General features: G+C 54.2%; 1 protein-coding gene across 5 annotated transcripts in view; it reads left to right on the forward strand.

Moving 5' to 3' along the window:
• Positions 1–22,826, forward strand: part of CNTFR (ciliary neurotrophic factor receptor) — a 460,255-nt gene that overhangs the window by 304,426 nt on the left and 133,003 nt on the right. For all 5 annotated transcript variants that reach the window (XM_073343357.1, XM_073343356.1, XM_073343355.1 and 2 more), the window contains one exon: positions 3,497–3,727. In XM_073343357.1, coding sequence (XP_073199458.1) covers positions 3,497–3,727 — 231 coding nt within the window. The remainder of the gene's footprint in view (positions 1–3,496; positions 3,728–22,826) is intronic.

A 22,826-nucleotide genomic window follows, 5' to 3' on the forward strand; every position in this document is an offset into this window, starting at 1 on the left:
TAGTCAACGTTCCTGCTCGGGGGACCGGCGAGGGGGTGGGTCACAGAGCCTGAGCAGGAACGTCTGCATGGCTAGTTTTCACGCCGTAGTACAAGCCCCAGGAGCCGGCGTCTGTTGACCTGGCCTCTGAGACTCGCTGCTGTGGGGGTTTTGTTGCTGTGCCCACATACCCAGAGACCTGGGCAGCTTGGACAAGTGACTGCACAGGAGGAGTCCCTGTGCTGGTACGGTCCTGATCCGTGATTAGGGCCCCTCGGCACTGCAGCTGTACAAATAACGAAGAAGAAGAATGCTGCCCCGGTGGTTTGATTTCCCTGCTTGTCACGCTCCAGTGCGTTCTCCGCTCAGGCTCCCACCAGCGGCATCGGATGTGGTAGCTGTGCGCCGATCGGTCTCGATCCAAAAGCAGCATTAGAGGTGGAAGAGCGGGGAGCGAGGGCGGGGGGGTGGGAGTTGGCCTCTCGCCTTTGCCAGTGTGGGTTTGAAGCCAAGCTCGGGCGGGCAATCCAGTGCTGATGGCAGTGCCTGCCCAAGAGGGGTGCACGCTCCAAGTAGAACCAAGCGAGGACTGAGGACGGCTGAGAAATGCTCCTGCGAAAGGGGTAGGAACACCATGGCGACGGGGGCTTCAGGTCAGGGTTGAGGGACAGCAACAGAGTTGAATATGGGGAGCCCCGGGCTGGAATAAGAGCCGTGCTGCAGATCAGGGTGGAGGGATGTTGGCAGAGCTGTGTGTAGGGTACCCAGAGCTGGGTTTAGTGTGTGGGGGGGCGAGGAGAGGTCTGGAAGATCTCTGTATGTGGGTATAAAATTTTCTCTTTAATGCCCCTTCAGCCATACCCCTACTTCCCATATTATGCTAATGGACCCTTTGCGTTTCTATGTGTAGCTGGATTTTGAGCTGTTTTGGAAGGTTCCCAGGAACAGGGAGACCTGCGTTCCTGAGCACCCAGATCTGAGTACGTCTCATGGCATTACAACTCCGGGCTTCCACCTAACTGAGCATGTTAGGATGTAGGAGACTGCCATTACCCCTTCCCCTCAGGGCTCCCCCTGGCCCCGGCCCGGCCCTGGGGGATTCCACTGCTCTCTCCACATGCATTCGCTCCAGCACTCCTGCTCAGCTTCTGGCGTCAGCCTGCCTTCTCTCGGACACGGGTGGGAGTGTGATGCCTGGCCCAGCTGGCTGAGGAGGGTCCCACGACAGACCATTGCTCCCATCAGCTGTCACACAGCAGGACGGTCCCACCCACTCAGTCTCTGAGTGTCTCCTGAGGAACTCTACTGCCCAGGTCTCTTGAGGTCCCTCGGGTAACTGTCAAACACAGAGGCACCCAGTGCACTTGTGTTGTCCATCTCTTTAGACCGTAAGATCCTCCAGGCAGCGTCCATGCCTTGCTTTATGTTCTGCACAGTCACAATCCTCACCCACACTCCCTGTGTCCAGGTCCTGGTTTTCAAAACAATGCAAAAACGTCCACACAGCCACGTCCCCAGCTTTGCACACACAGTTATTATGACTGTATGCGCAAATTGCCCACACGGCATAATCGGCCAGCTGTGGACCCTGGGCTCCCTGAGGTCCCTAATTCCATATGAGTCCACCTGGCAGGATGCCACAGGCCCTGGAAGCCTTGGGGTTCCCAGCTCTGAGTCAGACCACATGGGGAGACTGGAAGCCTAGTCTGTTGAGGAGCTGTGACCGTGGGAGCTGAGACTCCCAACTCCGTGTCAGCCCACCAGGCAGGGTGCCAAGGAGCCGGGCGGGTGAGCTGGCAGGAAACCAGGCAAGTTTCCAGTGGAAACCTTCCTGGCAGGCAGGATTCAAACGCTGCCTGGCTTCCATTGAACCTTTGCTGAAACTGAGCCGTATCCACGAAATGCTTGAATGTTGAACCAGCAAGCTCCACAGAAAGCATGTCCCATCCGAATTTTTCCAACCAGCTTTACCACACGGAAACTGACTGCCTGTGAGTCTGACTGCCTGTGAATGAATGTTCCTTATGCGTAATCATCATCTTCCCTGTCCTAATGCCTGGGCTTTCTCCCTTGTTCATAACCACCCTGTACCACCAGCAACAATCACCCGTCCCCTCTCTTGCAGTGTTGCCTCGGCAGTATTTGTCCCACCCTGAAGCCTTGGGCGTTACATCTCCCTCCCTCTCAGACACAGGGACCAACGACAGAGAGACTAGAGATTTAGCCTCCCCAGCCCAGAGGACGAGCAGATGGGTACTGCGGAATAGGCCTCTCTAGGCAACTCCACTAAAATCATATAATTCGATGGCCTGACCCTGGATGCCGGTGTCAATGGATTCCCACTGCCCATCGTGAGGCCATTCTTGTCACTGTTGTCTGTGCCTGGTGAGAGACAAATGACCTGGTAGAAGCCTCTAACTCCCAATCCCCGTCACTCGGTCTGGCTGCCCGGTAGCACCCGTCCCCCAGCCGAGGAGTACCAGGCCGTAGAACGGGTTGGCGCCGTTGCTGGGGCACAGGCAGCTGCTCATAACAAGCTATCGCTTAGCTCGTAGTATCGGGGCGAGGGCACAGGCTGGATGGGGGTGTCAGGACATAGGGTGACCAGATGTCCCGATTTGATAGGGACAGTCCCGATTTGGGGGTCTTTTTCTTATATAAGCTCCTATTACCCCCCCACCCCCGTCCTGATTTTTCACACTTGCTGACTGATCACCCTATCAGGACACCTGGGGTCGTTTCTCAGCTCTGCCCCGGACTCCCTGTACAACAGTGGGCTTGTCCCTTCATCACTCTGCACCTCCTGCCTTGTGTAAAATGGGGACGATGGCTCTGCCCCCCCCCACCCTTGGGAAGGTCACTGAGATCTGCAGAGGAAAAGCCCGAATGATTGTCATTGTTAAAGCAGGTTGCAAACAAAGGGAACTCCTTTACCTGCCTTGCCCAGCTCAGCGGTAGGGAGGGACCCTTGTCCTGCTGAAGCTACCAGCCCAAGGTCCCCCAGAAGGCTGTTAGCACTGGAATGGACAGGGCTTGGATGCCAGGTCAGTGTCCAGCCCACTAAGCCGAGCCGCGCGAGCTCTCCGTGCCTTTGTAAGCTCTGCCATGGAAAGTGGGGCTAACGAGGATAGGGCTTTGCACTGAGCAGGGACTCCAAGCAGCTTACCGGGGTGAGCAGGCCCGTGTCAGTGTAGGTGAGGAAGGCCAGTGTGGTGTAGGTGAGGAAGCTGAGGCATCAAGAAGGATTTAAAGGATGTGCCCAGAGCTGTACAGTGAGTCAGTGTCAGAGCTGTGACTAGAACCCACGCAGGCCTGGCTCCGGGGCTGTGCTCATGTCATGCTGCCTTTCCTGCCTCCTTCTGGGGGGTGATTTAATGCTCAGACTTTCTTCCAGGGTAGCTCCGGGGTCTCTCTCTCTCTCTCTCTCTCAGCTGCCCCACCGTTTCCACACCCCCTGAGTGTGGCTTGCTTAGACGTGCTTAGAGCTCACCTCGGGATTCTTCTTCTGTCTCCTCAGACATGCAGGTCCAGTACGAGCGGCTGGGCGCAGATGTGACCATGCAGTGCGGGGCGATGGACTGGGACGCGGCCGTGACCTGGTCGGCCAACGGCACCGACATGGATGAGTCCCACCTCAACGGGTCACGCCTGGTGCTGCGCAACGTTGACCTCACACGCACTGGCCAGTACGCCTGCTACGAAGGCTCCTCGTGGCACCTCAAATACCAGACCTACCTGAAAGTGGGAAGTGAGTACGCCTTAGCGCGAGGTCCGGACCCCTCCTTGGGGATAGACCGTGAGAGCTGCACCGTACCCCGATAACACAACCCAGCACTGGGCATCTCCTCCCCACGTCTGGCAGCAGCCTGGCCCCCCATCGTAGGTTAACTGCTGCTTGGCTCTCTAGGCGCAAGGGGATGCTCCCCCATCCACGCTCACGGGATGGTGCAGCCCAGAGGAATAAGGGACTCACGTCCGCTGTTGTGACTCGAGGGAAGGGAGAGATTCTCCAATCAGCAAAGCATGCTTAGCTCTAAGGGGCAATTCTGGCTGCGCCGCGGTGGGGCCGTCTCAGATGAGTGGCTGGAGCGAGGCATTAATGACTGTAGTTCCTGCATGGGAGACTATGGGCGTGTGTTTGGACACGACAGTCACTAGAATTCACAGGACTCGGAGCGTAGAGGTGATGGCAACTGTGTATTTCACAGGACGGGATGTGTGTGTAGGTGACAATATCGGCCAAGATTCCTGGGCTCGGGCCATCCAGCCCGGTGTGTCGTGGGTCTTTTCTCTAAACACTTGTTTCACCTTACTGGGTCCATCCAAGGGGCCAGCGGGGCATTTCTGATTAGGAGTGATAAATGATCTGACATGAAAGGCGCCTGCAGCCTAACTCACCAGCCGTGAGTGGTGAACGTCAATCCTGGAGCAGCCGTGTACCAGGATGGCTCGCCCCTTATGGGCCAGAGGGCTGGGTCTAGCCCTAAAATATCACAAAATGAGGCACCTTTGGGTTCAATCAGGTAGTTCCCTAAAAGGGCAGCAGGTGGCTGCAGTGAAGGGGAAAGCCCAGGAAGCTGTAGCAGAGTCCGCAGACAGTGAGGAAAGGCTCTTGCAGGGAAGACCGTGAGAGTTCCTCCAGGCCAGGAGGCTTGGGAAGGGGAAGAAAACCCTTGGGTTCTGTGGACTTACAAATGGACTGTTTGGGGGGGGCTGGGGGGGGTTGAGTTTTATTAGCAGTTTCTTTTATATTAATAAACCCAGTCCCCAAGGAGGGATATTTTTGCCCAAGAAAAAGCCTGCCGGGAAGTTTTATTTGCACAGTCCCAGAGGGGAAACTGAGGCAGGCTGCCTGGAGCGTGACCCTTGGTGACGATGGGGCACGTCGGAAGCAGCCAGCCCAGTCACATGCCACCTGTGAAGTTTAACGCTGTGGCGGGATGATGCTATATTAATCTACACACACACACACATCCCGCACACATACAAAACAGACATTATTCAGATTGTAAATTGAGGAACATGCAAGTCAGGAAATGCCAGAATTCAGGTGTAACCTTAACTTTTCCCCCTCCTATGTATGCCTTAGGATCTGATCATTGACTCTTTCCTCCATGGGTGTAGGACGCTCAGTAGCTAGGAGGGGCTGATGTCCAGGGGAGAGGTGGAAGGGCTAGATGAGCAGATCAGATGAGAATCCTTGGTGTGTGTGATGAGCAGGGACGAGGACAGGCTGTGGACCAAGGGCGGGAGGCCACGACGGATCTGTTCTTGTAGGATGTCAGCAAGATGTTGTCCGGAGAGGGTGGGACCAGACCCAGCTGAGTACAACGAGGGGATCAAAGGCAGCAAATAAACCCTGGGGCTTTGGGCCTGCGAACCAGGGAGGCCAGAGGCATGTGGTTGCCGGCAAAGAGCATGGCAGACAGAATGAGGAGAGAGCCACTTGTTGTGGGTGAAGCCCCCCCCCCCCGCAGCACCTTATCAAGAGTTGCCGGGTAACGGGGCAGCAAGAGGGTGGTTTGCTGGAGTCATCCAGGAGTGCGGGGAGTTAGGGAGAAGGAGGGGAAATCTACAGATGAGTCAGCAGATGGGGAGGAGGGGGCGGGAGGTGGCAGAGAAGCTGTGGAGGGGCTGGATGGTGGGTTGATGAGGCCATGTGGCAATGGAGAGGCCAGAGTGGGTGCATCATTTACCGGCAACCCTGTCGAGTAAGTGACTCTCGTTCAGGCTGGACTCACCCCTGGGGCCCGTTCTGTGAGGCTCCCAAAGCGCAGAGCGCCCGCCCTCCCCCCCACACCAATTCAGAGCCTCTCTGGCTCCAGGGTGACTTTGGAGGGCATGACACCCTCCACGACTCTGCTGAACGTGGCACCGTGGCACTGTGTCGCCCTGTGCCTGCCAGGGGGTTCTTCCCCCCAGCGGGGCTAAACCCGGGAGAGGCCCTGACGCCCACCAGAAATCCTTCCTGTTGGAAACCGGGTGGGAACAGCTGAGCTGGGCTGCACGTCAGGCTGCCATGCAGCTCTGCACGCAGGGAAGGGGAAGCTGGAGCCCAGATCTGGGCTGGAGAGAAGGAGGGGGCCTGGCTCAGCTTCTCGCCTCCGAAGGCTCCTTTCCAGCTGTGGCATAGCCCTGACTTTGCAATGGCTTTTACATCTGCTAAGCACCTCACTAATAATAATCCCCGTCAATCCCCCCAGGGGCCCGTGGGAATGGGTCGGCTTTAGCGCCGATATCCTGCTGGTTTCACTCGCTCCCAGCTTTCCCTGGGCTGTGGCAGGCTGGGGAGAGCTCGGACAGTGCCGGGGCTGCGAGCCCAGCAGAGAGAGCCGGAGATAAAGAAATAAGCGAATGCCCGATGTTGCTAATGTAATTAAATATGCAAGGAACTAATCAGGTGAGATGCTTTTTCTGGTAATTAATTTAATTGCCTGGATTTTAACTGAAAGCTCTCTGCAAGTTCTTCCTTCCCTTCCCCCCCTCCCCCATCACCCCTACCCCACTCACTTGCCTCTTCCTCTCACGAAATTAATAACCTCAGTGCAGAGACATGCTACTGCAGAGGGGCATGTCCCTGAGTGGACAAGGACCCCCTCCTTTCACCCAGCGTGAAAACAAGAGCCGCGCCAAGCTCAGAGCAGCTTCCCAGCCTGGGTTTTGCAGGCCCAGCTGGGCCTTGTAGAGGTGCCCCCAGCCCTGCCTGAAATCCCAGCGTAGCTCAGCATTGGGGTTCACCCTACGGAGGTTGGACTCAGAATTGGAGCCCTTGCTCAAGAGTTGGCTCACAGCTTGGTGCTGGCCTCTTCCCCACCCTGGGCAGGGCAGGGTTCAAAGGGAGAGTGCAAATGGTCACAAGGCCAGTCCGCCCCATCATCCAAAAGCGTCCCCGGCTTCTGGGTTTGAGCCACTGCAAAGGGATTTCCCATTCCGGGGTCAGGCACAATTATCCACCTCTTCAGTATCCTCTCATGTCGTTGGCTGGCCATTCAAAAAAGAGCCGCTCAGGAACAGGTCCGTGCCCACTGATCCTTTAAAGCCACAGCCTCTTCTTGGAGCAGGCCACGTGGAGCCACTTTCTGTGCATAGGAAATCCTGCCCCTCAAGGGATGGTGTCATGGGCAGGTAGTCCCCGGACATCAAATGTGCAGATTTAAATCTGCCTGACTTGTGTGACTGCAAGGCCAGGTGTGGATCAAACCAGCCACGAACTAATGGGAAGCACAGATCCTTCTGGAATTGTCCATTATGGGCTTTCTTGTTCCTCCTTCTGAAGGCCCTGGCCACTGTCCTAGATGAAGAACGGGACTGGATGGCCCCCTGGGCCAATTGTTTCAGGCTACGTCCCTCTTGCTGTTTGCCCTGGGGGTTGGGTACTTGCCAATCAGGCCGTCACTGAACTCGTGTAGTTGAAGGTCTTAGAGCACAGTGAACATAACATATTGCGCAGATATTGGAGAGCCGCTTAACCACGGGCCAGGCTGAGCCTCGGAACAGCCAAGTGCTGTCTTCGCTGGAGTGATTCCCATTTACACCCAAGAGGCTGCACGGGGCTGTGGAATCAGGACACTAGGTTCTCTTGGTGCTTCCACTGGCATCCCACTGCCCAGGGGGTTGTGCTGGGTGAGCAGGGCTAGGCGTGCTGGGAGACGGGGATGCAATGGGACTTTCCATCCAGGGAATTCTCTCCTGAAGAGCACAGCTCTGTGCGATGGATTGCGCGGGGTCAGGAAGGGGGTGGAACCGGAGCACCCTGGGGGAGCTGAGCCATCTCAGAGCAAGGCTAGAAGGCAAGCTCCCGGCTGAGCCAGAGCTCACGCTCCGAGTTAGGCAACGCAGGGCCCGAGGGCGGGGGAGTGGCTGTAACAGAGATGTTAGGAAATAATGTGCTCTTGAGGTTTGGCACATGGCTCTCTTTTTTATAGTCTGTTATAAAAATAATTTTAACAGGCCAGAGAGGAGAGGATAGTTAGAGGCAGAAGGTCGGCCAAAAGAGGAGAGTGAGGTGTCTGTGCAAATGGGACCAGGAAGGCCTCCCAGGCAATGTGGAAGGGGGGCTTGAGTTAATGGCCATGGATAGCAGAAAGAGAGCTCCTAGGTCACCCATACCCTGGAGGGAACCAATTTCTCCATCCCTGGACACATCTAGCTAGCTTGGGTCTAATAATGCATCCATGAGCACGCTCCCTCAGCCCCTAGGAGCTGCTGAGCCAGAGTCAGGGTCCCCGCCATTCATTCTAGCCAGGGCGGCTTGCGTCGGTGTCCAGGTGGGAGCGCTCTCTAAGCCAGATGCATCGGGAGTGAGAGTACAGCTAGGGCTAGATCCCAGGTCAGCTCTCCAGAGGCTGGGGGAGGAGCGGAGAGAGAAGACGGGGGAAGCTGCAGAGTGAGCGGGAGCGTGCGGGAACCAGACACGGCGTGCACCATAGCGTGGCACAGCAGCCAGCCCGGAGGAGTCCGTCGCTTTGGAAGCCTGTGACTGCTCTTTGCTAGGGGATCTGTCCAGGGGGAGGCTGCCAGCTCCGCTCGTCCCATGTGTCCCTAATTGCCTGCAGTGCAGGTGAGCGCTTGGATCCGCGTGGAATGGAATGCAGCACGTTTGACTCCGCAGAGTGCCGGAGCTGGCAGGGGGCCACCCACCAGACTTGGAGAGAAGGGCTCCGTGCTGGACTCCTTCCCCGGCTGCCTGTCACTGAATGGCTGGCGAGATGAAGGGGAAAAACATGCGGTTTGACGGAAAACGACATGGAAAAACAACCAAATTAACAGAAAAACAAACAAAACCCAACCAGGGAGGGTAGGGGAAGGCAGGCAACGCAACAGAAACCACATGTGAGCGGGGGGCCGGGATGGCCCGCGTTTGTATTCTCTGGCCTGATTAGTGGACAATCAAGCATTAGCTGCTAATAAATAATAACAACCCCCTGTTCCTCTGCCTTGGAAGTCGCTTTGCTCCTCAGCTGGGCTCCAGCTGCGGTTTGGGGCTGGGCTCCCCGCTCCCTTCCCTTGAAAAAAAAAAAGAAAGAGAAAAAGAAAAACATCTCCATGAAAACCACCAGCCTACCCACTCCTTCGTGGGACGGATCCCTTGCCCGGCCATGCCCCTGAACTCTTTGGGTGACCAGATGGCAAGTGTGAAAAATTGGAGGACTTTTTTTTCAGGGGGTGGGGGTAGAGTTGTGTATATAAGACAAAGCCCCTAATATTGGACATCTGGTCACCCTACTGCGCTGCCCCAGGGGGTAGGAGGAGCTGATGAGGTGCTGCTGTGTCCTTTGCTCAGGTAGCGGGGGACAGAGTGTGGCCCCCGTCTTGCAGCTGTGTGAGTGGGCAGTCTGCGGGAGGCGGGTGGTTGGCTCTTCAGAGTCAGTGCGGAGCCCAGTGCCCCGGTTCAGCATTGGGGGTGCTGTGCTGCAGGGAGAAGTGTGGGTGACTCGCTCCTAGGGTTGCCATCAGCCCAAGTTTCCCAGGATCGGCCCGTTTTCCAGGTAGCCACCACGAGAAATCTGCAAATCTTCCCGGGACACTAAAAATGCCGGGTTTTGTCAATCGCATGATAATGCATCTCTCTGCCAAGCCTGCTCAGAGATGGGAGTAGTACCTGCATCCCAGCCAGATGGCACCAAAGGGTGGCCAGGACCAGCAAGTGGGTGGCAAATGGGGGCAGGGTAGTGGCAGATTCATCGGGTTGAAGAGGAAGTGGTGGCACAAAGGCAGGGGTATTGCAAGACTGAACTGCCCCTTGCTGTCTGCCTGGTAGCCAGTGGGGTGTCCAACTGCAGGGGCTGGGAGCCGGAGTCTGGGGGCCCAGAGCTGTGGGGAAGAGAGAGGCTGGGCCTGGCCTGGGAGACTGGGCTGGGCAGTGGGGGTAGGCGCAGCTGGTTGGCCAGTGCCGTGGTATGATGTGAGAAGCAGAGAGGTCTCTGCCTTGTAAGTAATAGCTGGCTCCTGTTTTTTTGTATCTTGGAGGCGGCAACCCTACTCAGTATAGTGAGCCCTCACCTTGAAATGAGGGCTCACCCTGGGGCAGCACTAGGGGGCGCTGTGCGCCTGGAGCAGTGGGGTGGGGACGCTCTCCCCTCAAAGTCAATGCTGACCCCAATGTCCCAGCACCATGCTAGTGGGGCTCTGTACCGCATGCAGGTGTGTGGGTGTCACAGTAGGGGGCACTCTCCCTTTTGAATCATTGCTGCCCCTCATGGCCCAGTGAGTCAGTGCCTGCTGTGGGGTGACTCTGGGGAGTGTACGGGGCAACTCGGGGGGGGTGCCGCAAGGCGACTCAAGGAGGGTGCCGCAGGGCAACTCGGGGGGGGATGCAGTGGGGTGACTCGGGGGATGCTGTGGATGGCTCAGGGGGATGCTCTCTCGCAGACTGGAGAGGGAAACGAAGCCCTGACTGCTTGCGACCATTAACCCCCCTTCTTCCGGTGCTGTTGGACTGGAAAAGGTGCTGGGTGGACACTCAGTGAGTCTCCGTGTCCCCAGGACCACCATGTCCCTCAGCACCATGCTGTCTGTAGTTGGGCTGATGACAGCAGGTTTGGGGATCCCTGCAGGTGAGATTAATCTGGCTGGGCCTATAAAGTAGAATAGCATGGGACTGCTGTGTTAATTGCCACCTCAATACATCAGCAAAGTATCCCCTACAGAGAGATAATGATGAGGCATAGGAGTGACCCACAGTTCACCAATAAACCACAGTGGTGGGAGTGTTACAAATTAGATTAGGTTATTACGATGTGCTATTAATCTAAATACAGATCATTTTACTGGACACACAACCCTCAGAATTCAGCCTCCAAGTCCTAAGGGGATTGGATCACTCAGGGCTCAAAAACTCAACCCACGAACCTCGCTGCTTATGCACAGATTTCAGGCCCTGGCAGTGCTGAGGGCCGGGAAAGGCATGCTGGGTAAGGATATGCAAATTAATATCTCAGCCTTTAAAAGAAAACAAAACATGACACCAGACCGCAGTCCCAAATGCAATTAGCTCTAATGGAATTAGGAGCAGAACTAGACAAACAAACACGTTCAAAGGCAAGGGGTAACCTCTCCACCTCGTCCCCCGGCAGGACTCGCTTGGCCCTGCCAAGGGGTGTGAGAGCGAAAGAGAAGGCTCTTTCCAAATGCTGACTGAATGGGTCTAATCGCCCCCCCCCGCACACATGTTATCACCGCCGCATTCCTTCCCTTCCCTCGCAGGCAAGCTGCCCGGCTGCAGCCTAGCAGAGTGGTGCTGACTTGGCTTGCCGTGTACACTATGATAATCCAGGGCAGCCGATGTCAGAAACAATAAAAATATCCTTTCTTCCCGCTGTAAACACAGAGCAGCTGCGAGGGCCAGGGGGGCCGGGAGCTCTGAGCCATGCCACGGCAGGCAGGGGGCAGTGGGGGCTCATCATAAAGAGAGGAGCATTCATTAGACCCCATCAAAGGTTCTGCTGGTCTCTAAGAAGCCCAGTGTGCTAGGCCTCTCAGGAGAGCCTGTCTGTCCGGGCTAATAACCCTGTGAAATCTGACATTCCCTGCTCCTTCTGTTCCACCAAGTGTCTTGGGCACCTCATGGAGAGCCGATGGAGTAGCAGCACCTTATATTTATATAGATCATCTTTGATTCAGAGATTTTAAGGCCAGAAAAGACCATCAGATCATCTAGTCTGACCTTGTGTATAGCGAGACCAGTTTCAGCCGGTTACCCTTCTAGTAACCCCGATAACTTGGGTTTGGCTAAAGCCTCCCTTCCCGAAAGGCAACCAGGCTGGGGTGTGAAGACATCAAGAGGTGGAGAATCCAGCACTTCCCTTGGGCCTTGGGTCCAATGATTAACCAGCCTCACTGTTGAAAATCTGCATCATTTGAATGTGCCTGGCTTAAACTGCCAACTGTCAGTTCTTGTTGTATCTTTCTCGGCTAGATTAGAGAGCCCGTTAGTACCTGATATTTTCTCTTCATGAAGGTGTGCACACAGCAGCTGAGTTTTTGAAGGTCTCATCCACTGGAGGCTACATGAAATTCAGCCGATCTGACTCTGGTGCTCTGAACAGACCCTGGGGCGCTTTGAACTTTGGCCGTAGTGCAGTAGGAAAGGCCATACATCCGCTCCGGGGCCTTGGACAAAATACCTGGGCCTGCAGTCCTTTCTCAGGCAAAATTCCCAGCACCTTCCAGCAGAGTCCTGCCTGTGTTAGGCTCGCAGGACTGGGCCCAAGCTGCGAGCTGGCAGATCTTCCCTGTCTTTGGGCATCGAGCTGCTGCAATAATAAGACGGTATAAATGCCTAGGCAGATCAGAGACTGACTCTGAGTCAGAGGTGGAACAAGCAGTCGGAGCAGAGGCCTCTCACGGGAATTCTGATGCTCCGTCCTAATTAGTTTCTGTCCTAGTGTCCCAAGTAATAAAGCGTGAGGGAAGAGAGAGAGCTCCGCAGGGGGATGGGTCTCTGAACAGAAGCTTGGCCCTGGCTGCTGTCGTAGCCTGCCCAGTGCCTGCATCAGTGAAGATGTGCACAGTAACCCCATCCCCGCCGGGGACTGCACACCCAGCTGTGCAGCCATCTCCCCCCAACCTCCTCAGTTTTCACTTCCCCACGTCACCCCCTCGACGATTCAGTTAGGGCTTGGTGACACATACAGCTCTCCCGGCGCCACAGCGCTGTCTACACCAGGGCTGAGGTCGGTCTCACTGCGTGGGTTTTTCCATCCCTAAGCGACATAGCTATGCCGACGTGAGTTTATAGGATAGCCCTGGCCTTAGCATTGGGAGTGCTGCCTGGCATCTACCCTGGCGATTGTTTAGCCACAGAACAGCTACAGCACAGAGAGCGGGAGGGTGAGCACACACCCAAAGCTGCCCCACTGGCAGAGGGGAATTCAGTCCCTATGACCCATTCAGTCCTCGCCCTCTCTGCTGCAGCCACCAAGGTGGGCCAAGCAGTGTCCGTTGCCGTGGCAGGCTTGGGGCTGCTGTGGGCATCTGGCATCAAGGTTGATTCAAGCTGGGTGACATGATCTGCTGCTTCTGTAGGTTTTCTTTTACCCTCCCCGTCCTTGAAATGCAGCCGCTAAAGCTGGCCTGCCTCACTGCGGCCCTGATCCAAAGCCCCCGGAAGCACTCCTCTGGACATTAGTGACTGTGTTGGGGAGGGGTCCTCGGTCGCACCGAGATCCTCACTCCGATCTCAGCTGCCCCAGTGTGAGTCAGGACCAGCTGCGTGGCCGTCAGCGGGGTTCACTCGGAAACCCCAAGGTGGTGAGTAAGTTCACAGCTCTAGCTGGTCACCTGAAAACCTGGGTTTCCATCTGGATTTGGGGGCATGAGCAAAATGAGTTTGAGGTTCTCATCTTATTCTCTGGGGGGATTTTCCTGCACCGCTAGGCAGGGCAGCCAGTCTTTTCAGTTCGGTGCTCTGGTCTGTGCTGGTAGGACAGAGACACTTAGGTGTATGGGGCTGGCAGGCTAGGGGGAACCTCAGCCATCACCTGGCAGCCCCATGGTAGCCCAGTCCCCAGCCTCTCGCTTTAATGAACGCTAAATTCCCCCTCCCCGCCACCTCCCAGGTCTGTCTTGGTCTCCCCCCCGCCCCCTGTGAATGCCAAAGCCCTGGCGTCAGCTGGGAGATTTCCCCCGACTTGTTTATCCTTGTTAACATGACAAACCCAGCACAATAATTAAAGAAGCCAAACCATTGTCTAAACAGCTTCCCACAGCCCCCCACCCCCATCTTTGCCTTCCCTCTCTGAGCTGTCTGCAGTGCTGACGGCAATTAACCAGAGAAGCTCCAGCCGCATCATCTCAGGGACGTCCCACGCCAAGCTAGCGGGGCGTGATGGGGGCCCCGGTGGCGTGGAGATCCGGCGCTCTGTTTACACTGGGCTCCCCTCTGCGGGGGTGCGGCTCGGCTAAGTGCCCCTTGTCAAAATATTTTTGTGAACTTCCTGCCACCGGCGGGTGCTGAGTTTCCAGGTGTCCGCCTGTGCCATGGGGTTCGCTCGCAGGGATGGGAGAGAACCTCTCACCCCCCTGCTGCCCACGTCTTCCTAGCTCCCCGCTGGCAGGCCAGAAACACCAGCCTCTGCTCCTAGCTTGGTGGTGCCCCTCTATATAGCCCTTATCTCCAGGGCCCTCCCTCGCCTTTCCCAGACCAGTTACCCGTGGGGGCAGGCGTCAGCCCTGGGGGGCTTACACTGCGAGGTTTGTGGTCTGCTGTTTGGCCGGTGGCATGCACGGGTGGTCAGATCCCATCGAAATCTGTACAGACGTTCAGGGAACTAACTCTGCTGGGGTTAACAGCCCGGCTGCTCCCCTTAGGGCAGGGCTGCGTTCCAGCTCGGGCAGTCGTATCTGGGCTAGCTCTGATGGAGCTAGTGCGCCATGCACAGCAGTCTGGCTGCCCTGGTGCGGGCCGCGGCACAGCTCCATACCCACGATCTCCGACAGGATTGCACCGGGGCGGCTAGCCCGGGCGGCGGCTGCTCCACTTCTGGTTTTAGTGCCCTAGCTCAATCAGCGCTTGTGCGGCTGTAGCCACCTGAGCTGGAAATGACCCCTCCAGCCCAGTGTAGACGTACGCACAGGGTGCAGGGTGGCGATGGGCGGGGACCCTGCCGGGCATTCCCATTCCACAGGTGTGTTCTTCACCTGTCTGATCTCGGGGAAAGTCCTGTCGTGTCTTGGGAATGGTAAACACACCGCCAGTCCTGGCGCTCCGGGGCTGTCCACACACTAACCCAATAAGGAGACATCTCCTTTTGTCAGCAGGAAGCAGTGGGGTTCTTCCTGGCCTCTGAGCCTACCACGCCCTTGCCCTCCCCCTGCTCGCCCCACCCCTGCAGCCACTTCTTGGCAAGAAATCAGAGGGGGTAAAGCACAGGACTGGGAGAGGGAGACATGATATATTCCTCGGTCTGCTATATGGCTTCTCGGTCGCTTAGTGCTAGGTTTTGAGAGGTGCTGAGCTCCCCGTGGTTTGGAGGAGTGGTCCTTACCCTCTTTGTGCCTCAGTTTCCCCCATGTAAAAGGTGCCTCAATTAACACTTGAAAAGCTTTTTCTGGCTCTCCAGTGGAAAGGGATTAGAACTATTTCATTGTGTCCCATCTCCACACCCCCTACCACTTTCCCCATCCCCACCTCTCCTGCCACAGCTCACCTGATGAGTCCCAAGTGGGGGAGGGGGGCTCAGACAGACAGTGAGGGATGCAGCAAATAGCTTATTTTGCCGGGCGCTCTGTCCAAGGTGAAGCTGGGCGTACTTTAGCCTGAATGACAGTGTAATTAGCTGTGGTTTCCCAATCTGGCATCCTTGCTGTAAATAATTTAGAATAATAAATGGGATCGCCGCAGGGCTCTGCGGTGGGGGAGGAGAATTTGGGGTCTGGGAAACAAGGAGGGGAGCTGAGAGGAAAGCGGGGGGGTCTCAGGCAAGCCGGGGTGTGTTCCCCCCGAGATCGTGAGCTGGAGGATTTTGGCAGCTCATGGATCATTCCCCTCCCCGATCCTCCTGAGCTGTCAGTATCAGTCCTACAGGCAACTGCAGGACAAGTTCCAGTCGCTCTTGCTCCAAGCACTTTAATGCTGTTTAAACAATTACGCAGTTGATAAATTTTGACAACAAGAGATAGCAATAGCCTGGGAGAGCATGGAGTGGAAATGCTCTAAACAGATGTCCCTTTTCTCCCCCTCCTCCTCGCCCGAGCTCCCCGGGGGTCTTTAGCATTTGCTGCCAACTAAACAAGACAGTGTTCACTTGAATCGGGGCTGGGGAGGGACTCCCTTATTAAAATAGTTGATGATCTTATCCCGGGAGTGGAAGCTGCTCGCTCTCTCCGCACTCGGGTCTGTGTTCCATCAAAGGAGCTTTGCTGTATGTGACCGGCTCAGTGCAGGATGTAGCTAACCTCGAAAGGTTTGCACCGTGCCCTGGGATCTGTCCGGGTCCCACGGACTCAGCAGTTCGTTGGGCAGAGGGCTCCTCTCGCAACACAGCTGAAAAGCCTGGTGGGGAACAAGACAAACCTGCTATCGGGCACGTCTCCAGGAAATTCATAGAATCATAGAATCATAGAATATCAGGGTTGGAAGGGACCCCAGAAGGTCATCTAGTCCAACCCCCTGCTCAAAGCAGGACCAATTCCCAGTTAAATCATCCCAGCCAGGGCTTTGTCAAGCCTGACCTTAAAAACCTCTAAGGAAGGAGATTCTACCACCTCCCTAGGTAACGCATTCCAGTGCTTCACCACCCTCTTAGTGAAAAAGTTTTTCCTAATATCCAATCTAAACCTTCCCCACTGCAACTTGAGACCATTACTCCTCGTTCTGTCATCTGCTACCATTGAGAACAGTCTAGAGCCATCCTCTTTGGAACCCCCTTTCAGGTAGTTGAAAGCAGCTATCAAATCCCCCCTCATTCTTCTCTTCTGCAGGCTAAACAATCCCAGCTCCCTCAGCCTCTCCTCATAAGTCATGTGTTCCAGTCCCCTAATCATTTTTGTTGCCCTTCGCTGGACTCTCTCCAATTTATCCACATCCTTCTTGAAGTGTGGGGCCCAAAACTGGACACAGTACTCCAGATGAGGCCTCACCAATGTCGAATAGAGGGGAACGATCACGTCCCTTGATCTGCTCGCTATGCCCCTACTTATACATCCCAAAATGCCATTGGCCTTCTTGGCAACAAGGGCACACTGCTGACTCATATCCAGCTTCTCGTCCACTGTCACCCCTAGGTCCTTTTCCGCAGAACTGCTGCCTAGCCATTCGGTCCCTAGTCTGTAGCTGTGCATTGGGTTCTTCCGTCCTAAGTGCAGGACCCTGCACTTATCCTTATTGAACCTCATCAGATTTCTTTTGGCCCAATCCTCCAATTTGTCTAGGTCTTTCTGTATCCTATCCCTCCCCTCCAGCGTATCTACCACTCCTCCCAGTTTAGTATCATCCGCAAATTTGCTGAGAGTGCAATCCACACCATCCTCCAGATCATTTATGAAGATATTGAACAAAACCGGCCCCAGGACCGACCCTTGGGGCACTCCACTTGATACCGGCTGCCAACTAGACATGGAGCCATTGATCACTACCCGTTGAGCCCGACAATCTAGCCAGCTTTCTACCCACCTTGTAGTGCATTCATCCAGCCCATACTTCCTTAACTTGCTGACAAGAATACTGTGGGAGACCGTGTCAAAAGCTTTGCTAAAGTCAAGAAACAATACATCCACTGTTTTCCCTTCATCCACAGAACCAGTAATCTCATCATAAAAGGCAATTAGATTAGTCAGGCATGACCTTCCCTTGGTGAATCCATGCTGGCTGTTCCTGATCACTTTCCTCTCATGCAAGTGCTTCAGGATTGATTCTTTGAGGACCTGCTCCATGATTTTTCCAGGGACTGAGGTGAGGCTGACTGGCCTGTAGTTCCCAGGATCCTCCTTCTTCCCTTTTTTAAAGATTGGCACTACATTAGCCTTTTTCCAGTCATCCGGGACTTCCCCGGTTCGCCACGAGTTTTCAAAGATAATGGCCAATGGCTCTGCAATCACAGCCGCCAATTCCTTCAGCACTCTCGGATGCAACTCGTCCGGCCCCATGGACTTGTGCACGTCCAGCTTTTCTAAATAGTCCCTAACCACCTCTATCTCCACAGAGGGCTGGCCATCTCTTCCCCATTTTGTGATGCCCAGCGCAGCAGTCTGGGAGCTGACCTTGTTAGTGAAAACAGAGGCAAAAAAAGCATTGAGTACATTAGCTTTTTCCACATCCTCTGTCACTAGGTTGCCTCCCTCATTCAGTAAGGGGCCCACACATTCCTTGGCTTTCTTCTTGTTGCCAACATACCTGAAGAAACCCTTCTTGTTACTCTTGACATCTCTCGCTAGCTGCAGCTCCAGGTGCGATTTGGCCCTCCTGATAACATTCCTACATGCCCGAGCAATATTTTTATACTCTTCCCTGGTCATATGTCCAACCTTCCACTTCTTGTAAGCTTCTTTTTTATGTTGAAGATCCGCTAGGATTTCACCATTAAGCCAAGCTGGTCGCCTGCCATATTTACTATTCTTTCGACTCATCGGGATGGTTTGTCCCTGTAACCTCAACAGGGATTCCTTGAAATACAGCCAGCTCTCCTGGACTCCTTTCCCCTTCAAGTTAGTCCCCCAGGGGATCCTGGCCATCCGTTCCCTGAGGGAGTCGAAGTCTGCTTTCCTGAAGTCCAGGGTCCGTATCCTGCTGCTTACCTTTCTTCCCTGCGTCAGGATCCTGAACTCAACCAACTCATGGTCACTGCCTCCCAGATTCCCATCCACTTTTGCTTCCCCCACTAATTCTACCCGGTTTGTGAGCAGTAGGTCAAGAAAAGCGCCCCCCCTAGTTGGCTCCTCTAGCACTTGCACCAGGAAATTGTCCCCTACGCTTTCCAAAAACTTCCTGGATTGTCTATGCGCCGCTGTATTGCTCTCCCAGCAGATATCAGGAAAATTAAAGTCACCCATGAGAATCAGGGCATGCGATCTAGTAGCTTCCATGAGCTGCCGGAAGAAAGCCTCATCTACCTCATCCCCCTGGTCCGGTGGTCTATAGCAGACTCCCACCACTACATCACTCTTGTTGCACACACTTCTAAACTTAATCCAGAGACACTCAGGTTTTTCTGCAGTTTCGTACCGGAGCTCTGAGCAGTCATACTGCTCCCTTACATACAGGGCTACTCCCCCACCTTTTCTGCCCTGCCTGTCCTTCCTGAACAGTTTATAACCATCCATGACAGTACTCCAGTCATGTGAGTTATCCCACCAAGTCTCTGTTATTCCGTCCACGTCAATTCAATGTTGTACCCCAGGGCAGGCATGGCATGTGCCCACCTATTTGCACCAGCAGGCTTTCTGGAAGCATATGCTGGCTGGGGCTGGATTCTGCTGTCGGGTGGAGCCCAATCCAGAGTCTTCCTTGGATTTACACCAGATGACATTCAGCAGGGCAAGCTGCCTCTAGGGGGGCTGGGCCCGGCTCTGATCTCACTTCTGCTGGTGGCATTCTGCAGTAAATCCATCCCCACTGGGCTGCAGTCGGGGGTGTACGTTGGGTAGAAAGGGGTGTACGTCAGTGGTGTGGCCGAGTAGCTTACGCAGAGCTGACATGAGGGGGTGGAATGGGCCTGGGTATTCTAGGCTCAGATACTCTCCTGGTGTAAATGTGTGCAGTGCCCGCACCAGCGGAGGACCTGGCCCCTGCTAGTTCGGGATGGGGCACGGTAGATGCGAGTAGCAATGGAGCTGTCTTGTTGTAAACTCCTGCTACATCTCTCACTGGCTGATACACCCGTGGAGGTTGTTGTTGTTTTTTGTTGCAAACACTCTGGACACCTGCTGAGCGTGAGCATCACTCCTTTGCCCTTGTATATCAACTTTACGAACCATTTACACCCAGGGCCGCAGATGCATCTGGCGTAAGCGTGACCCACTAGTGGGTGGGTGTTACAGTCCCTCTCAGTGCTGATCCACAGAAGATACGAGGGGTTACAGCCCCCATCCTCGGAGGCTTTGTTCGCTCAAGCTGTGCTGTGTGGGTCCCTGGTTCAATCCCCAGCGGGTTGGTGGCAAAGTGCACCAGTGGCTGTCCTAGAAGCCTCGAGACGCTGCACCCACTCTGAGCATGCCCTGCTTGTGAAGCATTGCTGTGTCTCTCATCAGTCTAATCTCCAACGAGACAAGCCAAGCGTCCCAGCTGGTAACTTTTAAACCACAGGGGCGTTAGCTGCCTACCTGCCCCTTCAGTGCCATCTTGTCTCCTGTGCTGGTTGTCTGGAAGGAAATGATTTTCTGCGTCCAGTTTTTATTTTGTGCAGCTAGGGCAATTCCCCATGCCAAAGTGGAGTAGCCAGCTGAGAGCAGCATGTCGGGAACCTCTCCAGGGTGTCAGGCTCCTTGCTGGGTGATGATCTATTGCGTGGTTACGCTATGCACAAGGGAGGTGAGGTGTGGAATGCAGCCCCTCGTTTCATATGAGAGCTGGAGATATGGTATGGAACTAGAGAGGTGGGAATATCCTACACCTTTGTAAACTGCTTGCAAGTCAGAGTCTCTGACTATACATTTAAAATGGGGTCAGTATTGTACCATCCGTATGTCTGGGAATAGTGGCCTTATGTATATGCCCCATATGCTGTATGTACCTTCGGCAGTAACATACAACCTGGTGTTTGAATATGGGGATTCAATACGTGCACAGTCAGAATCCTAGACAGCTGATCAGATCTATCTATCTCTATCTGTCTGTCTGTCTGAACCCCATGCACATTTCTCTATCGATCTATCTCTGTCCCATGTTCATAACTGTGATGACATCTAAACACTTCGATGATGGCAACCTGTGTCCTCACCTCTGTGGCTCCCCCTCAGGCTGGGACATGGCATTGCAAGGGACTTTGCCTCTCACAGCGCTCTGGTGGCTACGTTCTCATCATAGAATCATCGAATATCGGGGTTGGACGGGACCTCAGGAGGTCATCTAGTCCAACCCCCTGCTCAGAGCAGGACCAATCCCCACTAAATCATCCCAGCCAGGGCTTTGTCAAGCCTGACCTTAAAAACTTCTAAGGAAGGAGATTCCACCACCTCCCTAGGTAACGCATTCCAGTGTTTCACCATTCTCCTAGTGAAAAAGTTTTCCCTAATATCCAACCTAGACCTCCCCCACTGCAACTTGAGACCATTACTCCTCGTTCTGTCATCTGCCACCACTGAGAACAGTCTAGAGCCATCCTCTTTGGATCCCCCTTTCAGGTAGTTGAAAGCGGCTATCAAATCCCCCCTCATTCTTCTCTTCCGCAGACTAAACAATCCCAGTTCCCTCAGACTCTCCTCATTAGTCATGTGTTCCAGTCCCCTAATCATTTTTGTTGCCCTTCTCTGGACTCTCTCCAATTTTTCCATGGTGACCACTTCCAGCCAGGCTCTTCCCTGGACTCCCTCACTGCATCTCCTGTGAGTCAGTCTTCAGGCCAAGTCACCCAGCAGTTCAGACCCCTTTCAGGGTCCTTTGCCCCTGCTGGACTTGACTCCGAACAATAAATTCTTTGATCCCTCCCCACAGGCCTTTCCTTGCTGGGAGTCCAAGTACCATGTACACTGGCCTTCCACTCCACCTGGGCTTCTGTGTCATTCCCTGGTCCCTGGGGCTCTTCTCTCCTCTGGGGCCCCACCACAGGGATTAACCCTGCTCCTGCAGCTCTGCTTCCGTGGCCACAGCCAGACCCAAACTACTGGGCTTTCCTTCAGGCCCTTCCCTAGCTCCCAGGTTGCCCCGTCTACTGAGTTCCCACTTCTGTTTAGTTGGTGCTCTGTTTGCTTCAATCACAGGCATTAAGGCCAGAAGGGACCATCATGATCATCTAGTCTGACCCCCTGTATATCACAGGCCACAGAGCCTCCCACATCACCTCCTGTAGCAGGCCCATATCCTACAGCTGAATTACTGAAGTCCTCAAATCTTCTTTTAAAGATTTCAAGTTACAGAGAATCCTCCATTTACTCAAGTTCAGACCAGCAAGTGACCCGTGCCTCATGCTGCAGAGGAAGGTGAAAAACCCCCAGGGGCTCTGCTAATCTGACCTGGGGGAAAATTCCTTCCCAACCCCAAATGTGACAATCAATTAGACCCTGAGTATGTGGGTAAGACCCACCAGTCACAGAGCTAGGAAAGAATTCTCTGTAGTAACTCAGAGCCCTCCCCATATAGTGTCCCATCTCTGGCCTGTGGAGATATTTGTAATAGCAGTTGCAGATGGGCCATATGCCATTGTAAGCAGTCCCATCATACCATCCCCTCCATAAACTTACCAAAGCTCAGTCTTGAAGCCCAGGTAGGTTTATGGCCTCACTGCTCCACTTGGAAGGCTGCTCCAGAACGTCACTCCTCCGATGGTTAGAAACCTTTGTCTTATTTCAAGCCTAACAGCTGGGGTCAGTCTTTCTAATTAAGCTCCATCTGGGGTCACTAATTAACTTTTATGTTGCCAGCTCATCAATAAGGCTGAGGAATAGCTGCTGTCATGATGAAGCCTGAGCCTGCTTTCCTCCAGGACCAGCTAGCTCAGAATTGTAGGACTGGAAGGGACCTTGTGAGGTTGTGACCGTTAGAAAGCTTATTTCTTCACCCTCTCACTTCCCTGGTCCATCTCGCATGAACAGAGAGCAACAATACCCGCAGTCCGAAGGTGCAAACAATTCGATGTTTATTGGGGTGAACTTCCAGCAAGCTTAAATCCAAGTTCCTTTTTCCTTATTTTCAAATCCCAACTTACTTCCTGTTTGCCCCAATTTATATAGTAATATTCTCAGCTGTACCTTAACCAATCATTTTACTGAAATTTACCTAACCAGTCCTAACATGGTTAGCTAACCAATTATATCCCACCACCTTAATTAGTTTACACCCAGCAAAATTAATTATACAGCAGACAGAAACAATCACAGAACCAGACAGAGACCATGCCAATAAACAATAATGAAGTGGGAACTATAATGACAAAACAATACAGAAGTGAGGATTTCCCAGCTATATCTATAAAGACATAAGGGTTTCCCAGGTGTATCTATTGATAAGTGAGTTCTTACCAAAGAGAAAACTATCAAACTAAATTTCCTTTTACATCTTCTAGGCTCTTCCCTTTATCTGGTGCTGATAGATCGGATCCCCTTCCTAACAGCCCCAGATTGCCTTATTTCAATGTGACTAGGCTGGAATGTGAGGAGGTGACTGGTCGCTTCCCAGCTTATGGCTGCCTATGCTGCTTGGCCAGAGGCCTTAGTTTAAGAACAGGGCCTCAGAGTGTCACAGTCCTTACACCGGC

The sequence above is a fragment of the Lepidochelys kempii genome, chromosome 5 (genome assembly GCF_965140265.1).
Source record: "Lepidochelys kempii isolate rLepKem1 chromosome 5, rLepKem1.hap2, whole genome shotgun sequence".
NCBI lineage: Eukaryota > Metazoa > Chordata > Testudines > Cheloniidae > Lepidochelys > Lepidochelys kempii.